This window comes from Lissotriton helveticus, chromosome 10, assembly GCF_964261635.1.
Source record: "Lissotriton helveticus chromosome 10, aLisHel1.1, whole genome shotgun sequence".
NCBI classification, from domain to species: domain Eukaryota; kingdom Metazoa; phylum Chordata; class Amphibia; order Caudata; family Salamandridae; genus Lissotriton; species Lissotriton helveticus.
In genome coordinates, this window is record NC_136071.1 from 361940863 (window position 1) to 361954394 (window position 13532).

At 40.8% G+C, this 13532-nt stretch overlaps 1 protein-coding gene across 1 annotated transcript in view; it reads left to right on the forward strand.

Moving 5' to 3' along the window:
• LOC144784018 (SCO-spondin-like) overlaps nt 1-13532 on the forward strand; it is a 1726865-nt gene that overhangs the window by 415700 nt on the left and 1297633 nt on the right. The window contains exon 37 of the mRNA XM_078662721.1: nt 6346-6528. Coding sequence (XP_078518847.1) covers nt 6346-6528 — 183 coding nt within the window. The remainder of the gene's footprint in view (nt 1-6345; nt 6529-13532) is intronic.

Genomic DNA, 13532 nt, shown 5'->3' on the forward strand with positions numbered 1-13532 from the left:
CTACTAGGGGTGTTACATGATACACTCAAAATGTGATGGGAGGAACAGTACATCCCAAGTTGCCAGACGAGGCCCCCTCCGAAAGGGACCATAAACAATCCAAGACTGGTTACTGCCTACTATAGGCCTCATCAGTGAGCTATAGCTTTGATCCTATAGCATAGAAATCAAGGGACCCATACCCCTTACATATATAAATACATTATATACAGCAAGGCACTTGCAGAACGTCATTGATGAGCATCTGTCCTAGGACTGCAACATTTTAATTGTAGATGAGTTTAAGAAACAATTAGTAGCCACGAAGACACTCCTTCAAAAAATATATTTCTTCAGGAGACAAGAAAGTAAGTCACCTCAAAGAAACATGTTTTAGGTGGTAGGAGAGAGCTTTGGCTTTGACACAAAAATATTCTAACCCTTGTTGGCTATTTAATTCCTGTTAACTGGCTAATAATGGGATTTCTTCACTTATGCTACTACTTGTTTATTTCCATAGAGTGAGCAATTGTAATGTACTCTTTCTGACCCAATATACCCATGTCATCTGTGAAATGTTTCCATAACTAGACATTTTTCATTTTAATTTGTAAACCTTATAGTATGTGTCACTTGAAAATAAGCCCAAGATAGGGTTGCCACACTGGGAGCAGAGTTTGCCCCCACATTAGTACTTTTGGGCTGCCAGTAATATTACCATATACCATTTGGTTTATACTGGCTAAGTTAAAGCTTCTATAAAATCAGATGGTACATGATGTAGGTGTAGTTGGCCCCCTGCAGTCCTGCATGAATATTAGAGTTTGAGCCAGTTGAAAGGTTGTAATGAATGGCAGAGAATTTTGTAACGAAACCTGTTCAACCTGCAATGGAGTGAGAAATGTAGTAAGGGTAGGAACATGGCATGAATCAAAAGAAAGAGCAAATAGAGATAAAAGGAAATCCAGCTAATTAAATGTGAGAATGTTGTCTTGATGAGCCTGTTCAATAAATTCTGTGGTAAGATAAATCAACAGACTCTGTGTAGTCTGCAATCCACACGTATGAAGATTGAATGCCTACTCTGTGCATATCATCCTGCAAGTCTATTAAAGTGAGTGCCATTGCATTTTATGACCATAACCTAGTATCAGAATTACCCTAAAACCATTCTGTATGTGTTGTTTGCTATGTAAATGGTCAATATTACTAGACTTTTAATTAAGATATTATGTAAATCCAGCATCAGAACAGCGGATTGGTAGACTTAGGAATGTAAAATATGAGGTTAGTAGAGCGGATTTCTAAATTGGGAGCATAGAGTGGGAAATCAGGAGTACAGAGGAAGCAATCAGCGGAGTGTGAAGTCTGAAATACCATAGGTAGTTTGAGGAATTTGTGGGATTTGGTGTAACCTGAAGTTTGTTATGGTGGAGTGTGCTAGTGAGTGGTGGCTGATGATAAAGTGTAGTTAGGGACTTAGTTATCAATGGTGTAGCAGGTGAGGCGGCACTGGGGCATGGGGGCTTGAGTTGCTCATTCCACCTCCAATCTTGTCTTTTACTACCCAACATGTGCGCAGAGTGGCATTACCATTGTTTCCATTGGGGTTCAAGGGATTCTTGCTACATTACGGTTTTTGGTAGTGATTGATGAGTGTGTTCTAGTATGATGGAGGAAAATGTAGTGTCACATCAACTGGTGGAGTGTGGTGGGGTACAGTTCCTTGGGACATAGTGATGTGTGGTAGTGCTTGGAGCCTGTGTTCGGGGGTGGTAGAGTATGCTGGTATGCAGTACCATATAGTTTAGAATCCTGAGGCCATGATGAAATGATGGGCTCTCATGAACTTTGGGTATGTGGTTTGTTTGAATGAGATTAGGCGAAAGCTTTTATGTTATGTTATGTTTTTTATTTTTGTGAAACGCTTGCGTACCCTAGGGTGTCTTGGCGCTGATTTGAGGAGAAAGACAGTTTAGAACTAGTATTTACCAGTCTCTCTCCCTTTGCGAGCTCTGTATCTGACACACTGTTCCCTGTAAACATCCCACCTAGGAGTGGCTGTCATAGACTTTTAGCACATTATTTGCAGTGCCAGAATGCCAGGAAATAACTGTCACACAAACATTCAAAATTAATGCTAATCTCTGTGAAGCCAGAATTTACCCCATGTAACTCGGATTTGCAGAAATGTCATTGTTGAGGGAAACTAAAGACTGTGGACCTTCCTTTGCCTTCGTGTTATTATGGAATCCTTAAAAAACTTGCTCAGCAATGGTGCAAAAAGCTAAGACGCAATTTGAAATCTCTTTCCCTAAAGAGAGGGAAAGTGGGAACAATAAGTGAACAGTAAGTAAAGTCCTGGTATTATCATTTCTCTGCATTATAAGCTCTAAGGCCCTGATTCTGGGTAGGTCAAAGAAGAATAGGCTGTTTACGCACCAACTGGATATCATTATCCATGGGTGAGTTATTTATCATGTACAATAAATAGATCCTATTGAAAGTTGTTTTTACTTGGAAATGAGGATCAACGAGCGGAATCAACATTAGCTTACCATATTCTACATGTTTTGGCTTTTATCAGGGACTTCTCTATCAATACATTTTGGCAGGTTTGATCTGTCTGTGGAAAACATTGGGGATCTGATAGCTACTGCATAACCCTGATCCCTCTGCCAACAGTTGTTCACAGAGGTCGGATTTTGACAGAGCCTGACTGGCCATACCTGGATTCGAGCATTTCCCCGGGAGGCTGGGCTGCTTTTGCAGCGTTGAGTGCTGGTTTTGTTACTGACGGTTGGTTTTGCAGCAATAGTGCAATATCCAGCCTCCCGGGGTGAGGCAGGACTTCCCCAGGGGTTGGTCCAAGAAAATTGTCACAGCTGCTTTGGGTTCCCAGTCCGGCTCTGGATTTCGAAATCCCAGGGCATGATTCAAAAAGGTAAACTTACACTTAGTTTATGATTGCTTGCTATTTACAAAGCTTATTTTACAAGTAGTATCTTTACGACTGCGGGACCTCCACATAAAAAAAGTTAGGACTGCCCTATCTTTTTATGTGCAGAGACTCAGAAGTCCTTAAGATACTACTCATAAAATACTTTTGTGAATAGCAAACAATCGTAAACTTACACAAATGTGTAAATGTACCTTTCTGGACCAAGCCTCCAGTTTGTAATTAGAATCTTAGATGTACTGGAAAATATGATGTAATCAATCATTAATTATATTGTGTTATATTGGCCCACATTCCTAGAACATTAAGCACAATTTGGAGAAAACCTTGAGCAGAGGTACTTACCAGGATGGTGCATTATCTGAACTAAAAACTTTTGTTTTTGCATCATTATAATCTGATAGAGAGGAGGGAAGGACAGAGACATAGTCATTTAAATATCTCATGGACAAAAATACACTAGTGAGGTGAACGTATTGTATCAGATGTAGGGATTTAGAACAAAAGGTTATGTGATAAGTCTTGCTCAGGGAAAACTTGGAAGAGTAACTTCATAACAATGTTTCCTTAGCAAGGGTGTTGAATATGTTAACCCTTTTCCTATTAAGATGGACGGGGGTGTTATAAAGCCAGTAGCAGAACCCTAAAAAGCTGAGAGAGGGTAGGAATTGTAATGGGAGTGAAAAGGCAGAGTTTGAGACTAAGCAGAGTCAATGTTTTAACAGAAGGCTAGGTAATAGACTTCTAACGCTTTAAAAGGACAACACAAGATTCACACAGCAGCAGCTCTTAACCTTTTGATTTTTGTATACTCCCTTCTAATCATTAATTAAATCGAGGGAACCCCACTGAATCAATGGAATCCAGAATCCCCCTCCCACTGACACATCACCAGAAGATGGGGCCTTTGGCCTAAGCAATTTCAAATACACAAATGAAACATCTTATAAAATTTACAAACAAATATCATGAAAATCAAAATTTTAATTTTAATGAGAAAGGGGGAGCATTTTTAAATTCAATTGAGGTCACTCATAATCCATAATATGAAAAAAACAACAATGCCCCTGCACTATACAAATGGATATATGATTAAACGGTTCTTAGTTTTGTCAGTCAAACAAACATTAGAGCACCACCAAAATTAGTAGACACTTTCAAACAGACTGCAAATCTTCAGGGCCTCATGGGCGCCGGGAAACACAAGAGGGAGTTCGACTAAGAGGAGGTGTACCCGCCTTGCCTCTTATGAAAACAGCGTTGCGACTACTGTGCAAACTGTTTTTCTCTCCTCCCGGTTGAAACAACACTTTATTGAAAACGAGACTCATCAGGTCTTATGAAGTTTCTTCATTACATATAGTGCTGAGAAAGTCAGGAAACATGACTACATAATACGGCTAAACTGATGTGTTTATGCCCCTCACCCATGAGGCCCTGAAGATTCGCAGTCTGTTTCCCTGCGATGAAACACGTGTTGGCCCATATGTAGGAACAATAAACCGAATTATCACACCAACAACGGAACGCATTGACACCTCAATTTTGTCCAACTTGTTCACTGAATGTTGAAAGTGTCTACTAATTTTGGTGGTGCTCTAATGTTTGTTTGACTGACAAAACTAAGAACCGTTTAATCATATATCCATTTGTATAGTGCAGGGGCATTGTTGTTTTTTTCATGTTCCGTATGGGCCAATCTTGGTCCATCCCTGAACGGTTGTGAGGACTTACCATTCGCCTCATTGCCTATACCCACTACTTGAAAATTTACTCACTTACTCTACGGATACTCTGGCTGTGCGCCTGGCAATTCTGGATAATCTAAATAGCCTCATAGTTGCATATTATACATAATCCATAATATATTCTAGCACTGCTCCCACGAAACAATCTGAGGACACCAACTTACTTTTTAGCCTCCAGTTTCAGATTCCATAACACTACAGAACATTTGATAGTTTTCAATTTTCTATTTTGCTTCTTTATGTACATACACTTTAATAATCTGTTAATATTATTTAGTTTTCTAAACAATCACAGGCTTCCTGAGTAATCTCCGCAGATCCCAGTGAACCACTGATCTACAGGATTCCTCCACTTGGATCGCAACCAAAAGGGCTACAGAATTTGTTTGAGTTAATCCAGCGATCTCAGAACTCTGTTTACCAGAATTTTGGCAAACTTATTTTCTGAATATATTTCTCCCTATTAAACTAAAATCACAGCTCTAACTTCCATTAACTAGGATTATCCACTGTCAAGTTATAAATGACACAAATGGGATTGTGGGAGGGCAGGTGAAAGGATGCTTCTCCTAATGGCTGCAGGGTGAGTCATTCCTCTGTTGGCCAACTTGAAATGCAACCATGTGCGTTATGAGTCTATTATTACAGTATTAGATGTTGTTACAGATATGCATGGCTATGTGAGGTTTGTCACATCATGCGTTGAAGCCAATGTCAATGACTCATGAAATGCTCATGTGCACGTTGTTAGATTATATAGTGTAGGTCCACAAGGGCATATTCTAGTCCCTGTTGGTATATCATTGCTCGCTTATGGGTATGGTGAGGGATTACAGACCATTGTTTATTAATGGCCCTTGCCTATGATCATGTTGAAGGATTATATGATAGAGTTTTCTTGCCATGAGAGTGATTGACATTTCTACCTTATGGGCATTCTGGAAGATCCAAACCACTGTTTTATTTTTCAAGCATATTAGTCAAAAGATATTGATGGGGCTTTAACATATGGTTATATTTAAATATTCTGCCTTCTCATTAAGGAAGAGATGTCAGGTCAATCACAATGCTGGTGGATTGTTAGCCCATGACATGTTTAGGCTTGGTATTCTAATTGTAGCCTAAGATATTCCAGTGTTTAGTGTGATAAGACACACTTGTGTATGATTTTTCTTGGGTATTCTACCTCATGGGCATGTTTAGATGGGCTATTTACATGTTATCCTAAGCAATTCTATTCCATTGCTAGGTTTTAGTCTATACGCATTCAATAGTATTCCAGCCCAAGGCTAGTTTACTCTATTGTTTCCCATAACAATTTGTATGCATGGCCCATGGATGTGCAGATATTCTAGTGTTGATTCTTACCAGAAAAGGCAATTCTAGCTCTAGTCTTTAATCTATAATCTCTACTAAAAGTGCATATGGGTATACTCTATTTGAGGTACAGCCTCAATACTCCTTCCTGAGATGAAAAGATGTATGTTTCCAGGCAGTGTATCTTTCATATATAATCTTGAAATGCACGATTTTGCATCCACTAAAAGGCCTGGATTGCCGATGCATGCTTTCAGAATGCAGTGTAAGCATATGGGGTATATTCCATAAGTCTCGAGTAGTTTGCTTTTTATTGTAACCACAGACTTTCTCTCCCTTTAGGATGTTGGTGCCCAAATGGGCTAGTAATGGACAGCGAGCAGCACTGTGTGGTTCCAGAAGAGTGTCCATGTGAGGTGGAGGGTGTCACTTACTGGCCTGGACAGCTGGTGAAGGTGAACTGTCAAATTTGCACCTGCCAGGGAGGGCAAATGAAGCAATGTCGCCAGAACCCAGAGTGTACAGGTAGGTTTGGAATGGAATGATTGACCAACATTGTGAGTCTCAGATTGATTTCATGGTTGATGAATTTATGGGTTTCATAAGACATCCAGGTATTTGTTTACTGAGACACTACGGCAACATTTATTTATTTATTATATTTGTAGAGCAGACGATTACCAGCAGGCATCCTGGCACTGAGAGACATTTAGTTATTTGTTCATTAATAATGTGAGCAAATTACACAGATTATTGTGTAAAAAAATCATGATTTTAGATCTTTCCTAGAGCATACCAAATTAGTTTGGGTTCTCAGTTCCAGAGGGAGAAAGTTCCACTTGATTGCTACTTTGTAGGCAAAAGATCTGAATCCTTGATGAACTTTCTTTGTTTACGGAATTTGAAGGCGACAGTAAGATGAGGAACTTCAAGCTCTGAAGGCGATCACCAAGTACAATTAAGCTTGAGAAATTCAGGGACATTATCATAAAGCACTTTAAATCTGATACAGAGACTCTTGAAGATGATATATTTTCCAGTGTGTGCTAATAAAGTGATCTAAGTGTACAGATATGTGAATTTGACAGGAAAGTCCTAGAAACATCCGAGCTGCACAATTCTACACCAGTTGAAGGGGTTGCAGTGCATAAGATGGAAGGCCAAGGAAAAGAACATTAGCATAAATAAGTGGAAGCCAACCAAGCTTGAATTATAGGGTAAGGTTCCATTTTTGGCACAAAAGGATGGACTTTCCTAAGAATAGGGAAAACATGTGGCAGAGCACAGTGGTGGAGAAAGAACAAGTTCTCTCCAAACAAGATCTGAAGATTTATAACGGGATCTGGGTGTATTATATGACATGGATGTGGGGCCTTATAGTGGTATACCGTTGCAAAACCTATCTTGGGTCCAGTCAGGCTCATTTGTAAGCCTTGAGCTTAAGCCTGGATAGCTGTGGCTTTGAGTAGCAAGGCTAAACAAGGAACTGTGTGTAAAGCATTTAACAGCACCAAGCAACGGAATAAGAATGTCACACATCATCAAAAAAAGAAAAAAAGAATGTCACACATCATCATCATTAAATACTTTATTCAGCTCTACTGAGCTGTAAAAATCAGAGCAAAAAAACAAACAAATACAGAATTAAACTTCATAAAATTTGAAAAACAGTTACTAAAACACTATGAACGGGTATACAAAGGGATCAGTATGATGAGTAAATCATTCAATCATAAGATTGTACGTTTACGGCACTTACTATGTAATTTAAAACAGCATGGATAACGGTTTCTTTTTCAGGCAGTGCAAATCAGCAAAGGCCTCGACATAAGATCTGTTTTCTAGTGCTTGTAATATGGGGTGAAGAAACCAGATTCTTTCTGCAGTGTAAAATGTACAAAAGAAAGCCACACAACAAAAAAGAGACACAAAAAATGTATAAACATAGACTATATTTTTATTAAATTATAGAGTTTTTGATCATCAAAATCCACCGAAAGGGTTCAGTAGATAGAGAATTTTAAAGAAATAACTACTTTTGAATGCAACCGCAAATAAACATTGCTCAACAAAACCTTTGCAAACTTTTCAATGGTTTGAAACAGTTGGTTTGGTGAGGCTGACCCGGCTTGGGTGGCCATATCCAAAAGAGCGGAGGTCTAGGAGTCCAGTAAGCTTATTTTGGACAGTTTCCTGGCCACCAGAGCCTTTCCAGTCCAGTTCCAGCATATAGGAAACGATCCCCATAGATGACAATGGAGTGGTCCTGATGCTGGGGATGTAGGCAGAAAAGATGCTCAATGATGCTTCTAGAACTGTGTGGTTGATGGGAGTGAAGTGCAGTTGCTCACTCGGTCCATGGGTGGGTTGAGGTGACTTTGACTGTGGCACTTTGGGTCCCACAATGTCTTTTTTGTGACAGTAGAAGGCCAGCTATGGCGGGGCTTCCAATCTTGTAACACATTGGTCAGTGGATATCCTTGGTGGGGAGTGTAGTGTCCATCTTGGGTGATAAACTCTCTCTCTGATATAACTCCTGAGTCCAGTAGACATGGGTGCAACATTTGACTATCTTTGATTTGTCTCTTGGTATGCCCAGCAGCGACCAGGGGTGATCCCTCAGGAGGGGCTAATGCTTTGCCGGTTTGGGCTTCCTCAGCTTTGATGTCCCTGGTGCTGTTCCACATGGCCAGCCAACTGACCCTTGGAGTTACTGCTTTGAGATGGGACCAGGAATCAACTTTCCCTCGAGACAGGAGACACAGGCACATTCCAATCTCACTAGCCCAAAGTGTAACAGGTGCAGTCTTTCTGAAAGTGCAGCCTCTCTCCGTACAGCTTCAATGGCAGCCCGGCACTCCTCTCTTGGTCCTTTTTCCAAATCCAAATTGTACTCAAGTTTAGGGTGCAAGGGGTGCCCATTATATCCCAGAAAAGTGTCCCAAGGGGACATTGTGGTCACTAACCAATAGGCTAGTAGGTACTCTCCTCCTTGGTGACAAAGGTCTGGTGACGTGTTGCACTTTTCAGTCCCAGAGTGCAATATTCCTGCCACTCACAAGATGCCTGAACCTTTCCTTGACTGTGAGGAGCTTGGTAGCCCATCCCGGGTGTGTGGCTACCTAAGGGCTAAATGTTTCCTTCTCTGTCCCTGTCTCCAGCTTGTCTATGGGAGCAAAAGGCATCTTGCTCAGGTGTGTTGTCACAAGCGCCCCTTCAATTTCAACTTCTCCTTTGAAGATCACCTTTTGAATAAACACCTGAGCAGCCTTCCTGGAAGCAGAGGTCACACCTCACTCGGCACTTTGTGCCTGAGCCTGGGAATTGTTCACATATCTCCCTAGGCAGGCAGAAAGCTGTCTGTGTGCCAAGGCCTTTGTGAGGCCACTGGACTAGCCATGGCACTGAGTTGCAACTTTCATAAAAGTTGCTTAACTTTAATAGTGGCATAAATCTCGACTTGGGCATCAAGTCAGATTTATTGCCACGATTAATGTAATACCTTACAATACCCAGTTAGGTAGTCCCATTCAGAAGTTAGCCAGGCTGGGATGCCAGCCTGTAACCCTGTGTTAGGCAATGGGGCTACTAACCTTCCTCAGCAAAATGACAACCCTAGGGATTTTGCTCCTAAGCTATATTTAAACCTATATGTCTATCTTAATAATATACAGCTCCCTGTCATTGGTCTCTATAGACCTTCCTTAGGGGAGACCTACATATACTGTTTAGGAGGGGGTGGCTTTGCTATTAATGGTAATGGCAAACTCGAACTTGCAGTGTAAACACTGTCTTTCCAGTCTACAGTGGCAGGCTGGGAGCCATTCTGTACTTTGTCACACACTAAGCGGCACAAACAGTGCTGCAGCGCTGGTTGGACACTCTCTCTTACATGCCCTTGGTGGCCTGGGTACAGTACATTAGGGACTTATAGGTAAAACAGTACTTGCGAGTTGGGGACATATAATTCAACATACCTTTCGCAGAGGATCAGAACACTGACATTGGGGTCTGATTAGTAGGCCTCAGTGCACTCTCAAAGTCGAAAAACCAGCAGCTAGTAGTCTGAGGACAAAAAGTGATGGGACCTGCAAAAAGCCTGTTTCCTTACAACAACAATTACTGGAGTAGGACACTGGCGAAGGGCATCTATCTGCCAGTTAGAGATCCAAGGCTTTGAACAGCCTTCCATGATCAAAATTTTGGTTTTATCCAAATGTAATTGTTGGCAATTTGACGGTGTTTAATCTTGTAGATTTTTTTTTTGAGCACTGGCATTATGTCTATTTAGTCTTAGGATAATTTGTGTCATTTGCATATCGCCCTGGAGCAACTTAGCTAAAGGAGCCACATAAAGACTGAAAAGTGTGTGACTCAGTGAAGACCCTTGCAGAATGCCACATCGTCAGGATTTAAACAAAGATCTGAATGGAGGCATGGTGATTGATTGACTCCGCCCTATTAAAAAGACGTGAACCATTTCAAGTCCTTCCCTTTCAATGCAGCTTGTGCCATTATTGTTCAATCCTGCCATCGGTGGCACTTCTTAAAACCCTTCCGTGAGCCTGCTTTTGTTATGACTACTTGTTTGGAACCTGTGCTACACTTCAATGTTCCTTCAAAAAATGTACAAACCCTTTTGGAAATCAAATGAACTGCAGATTCCATTTCAGGGTTTTCTTTTCAACCACTAATGCATTTTGGTACATGTATGCCTCACCCGAGAGTGAGAGCTGGAGAGGAGCCTTTTGATGAATATTGCTATACGTGGAACTCTGTCTTACCATTTCTAGTACGCCATGTGCTCTCTTGCATGAGTTCCTGCCATGTTCAGAAACAAGATCCGATCCATGTCCAAATCTGGATTTTTGGTCTGCCTAATAGTTGCTTTCTGGAACTTCAGTGCACTCTTTCAGACAGAGAGGTGGAGGAGGGTTTAGCTGCTCTCACCTGCACTGTGCTGCAGCTAGCCCACATCTGATAGAGTTCCAGTCACCCTGTGTGGCTGTAAGCTGGGAGTACGGATTTATACATGTCCTCAGCATTCAGAATTCGTTCTTTAACTGTTGTTAATGGGAGCTCCTACGTTTTTGTTCTGAGTTACTGTTCGGGCCTTGTTCTGAATCCTGATTCCAGTTTCCATGTACCAGCAGGACATTATTTGTTTCAGTCCCTGCTGGGTACAGCCTGCTCTTGATTCCTGTTCTTATATTCTGAAGCTCTGATTTATAAATCGTTGTCTTGGTTTTTTCCCTGCCTTCTTTCTTCTTGTCTGTCTTGTAACCAGGTTATTCTTTCCACTCTGGTTTACTGTTGCTTTCCATATTCGGTCCACTGATTCGTTTACAGTGTGAACTCTAGCTTGGTTTCCGTTCTGTAGTTGCACCCAGGTCCTTTGGATTCTTACATGTCTCAGTGTTGTCACTCTAGATCTACCTTGCACCAGTAAAACTGTCTCTATAACAGCAGGGCCAACAATTATTTCGCGGTAGGGCTCCTATTAGGAGCAATCTGCTGGTGTCAGTCCAAAGGGTTTTCCCTAAGATACTAAGAGACCTCTTATAATTTATAAGTACATCCCTTATTTTGATCAAACCTTGTTCTCGTCTGTCTCCTGCCCTCTGTATTTCTGTGACACAGATATATGCTTTGAGTAGCCTGGTGTTTACCTTGTCCTGTCACCTTGCTAAGTGCTACACCTACATTCACACGGCCCGCCTTCGCTCCTTCACAGTTTGTCTATCAGAATAGAGTGACAGGCAGCAACAAAGGTGGCAAACAAGTCAAAGAGGATGAGGGGTGCCACTCTGCCTTAGTTCAAAATCACATACAGCTCTTCATGAACTACAATAAGTGTGACCTCCTTACCATGCAATGATCAGAAACCAGATGAGCGTGATTTAAGAGAAGGTTGGGGATGATCTCCGTGAGCTATATGCTGACTCTTCTTTTGGCGACCTTGGTGTGAAATACAGCAGCGAAATAAGATGAAGATTGGCAGGAATGGATAGGTCAATAAATGGTTCTTTATGATAGCAGATTGACACAAGCCTGTTTGCATTCATTTTGAGTCTGCACGATTTAAAGGCAGCGGTAGTTAACTTACAAATAGGAGCACACATTCCTTTATTTTTGATGGACTAAGAATAAATGAGCTGCATGCATACATGAACATTTTACTCAAGTCTGAGAAGATGTAGAGGCAATGTTATTTGATAGAAATATCCAAAAAAGGCTGACAGTAGGCAATCGGGGGTACTTGAAAAAATCTGCTTGGTGAGCTTCTGAAAGTAGTAAGATGAAACATTGTAGGATTGCATTCAGGAGACAACTTCAACTTTTTAGAGAGAATATTTTGTAACAGACCTATGTTTATTTATTTATTTATTTTTTGCAATTTTTAAAGCGCTGCAATTACCCGTGGGTGTCTCGGCGCTAAAGGCTAGAACTAAATAACCAGTGATTAAACAGTGAGACAATAAGTAAGAGTGATCCGTAAGTAGTATCATTGGGAGAACAGCCAAGTCTTTAGCTGCTTTCTGAAGACAATCAAAGATGGACTAGTCTTTATACTGAAGGGAAGGGAGTTCCACAGTTTCGCTGCTGCTATGGTGAAACATCTGTCGCCCCAGTTGACTCTCCTAGTTCTGGAAATCTGAAGCATGTGAGCCGTGTTAGAACGTAATGTTCTGGGGGTTGCCAAAGGTTTGAAAGAACTTCTTAGGAATTTAGGGCCCGTGTTGTTTATTGCCTTATAGACAATACAGAGGGTCTTAAACTTCGTGCGACTTCTAACTGGAAGCCAATGCAGTTGGTCTAGATATCCAGAAACAGAGCTGTATTTGGGGATACCCAATAGAACTCTGGCGGAAGCATTTTGTATTAGTTGCAGTTTGGAAATAACCTTTTTTTGAGCATTGAGGAAGAGGGCATTGCAGTAGTCAGTGCGAGAAAACACCAGTGTGGATATAAGTGTTTTTCCCGAAGCTATGGGAAGATACGGTGTTGGTAACAGAGTGTAGTTATCACAAGTATACTACAATCATATATATTTTATGAAGCCACTCCTCCAAAGAATATTTCCAAATAAGGGTGGAATTGTGTAATTATAAAGAAGTTTTAGCTCATTTCATGAGGGGAAGACATTCCATTTTAGATACAAATGTCATGTAGCCTTTGGAACACCACTTTAGGACTTCAATAAGACTATTTATGAAGTAAATATGAAATACATTTGAAGCTCTTCTGTCCAACCAAATCTATCAAAACTGCAGGACTATTTGCTAATTATATATGTAAGCTTTAAAAGGTCCACAATTGGCCCAGGCTGCCTAAACATCTAATTCAAATTGTGAGCCTTCAGAGAAATGTTCCATACTCTCATTTGTAGCAAACCTACAAAATGAGCTTAAGAACAATCATAAGGCATGTTTTTATGTATTATTCTGCATATAAATGGCAGATTTAGCACTGTGTAAGGCAGCTGCTGCAGGGCCTTGACGAATTAAGTTCAACTTTTTAGCGCCTAT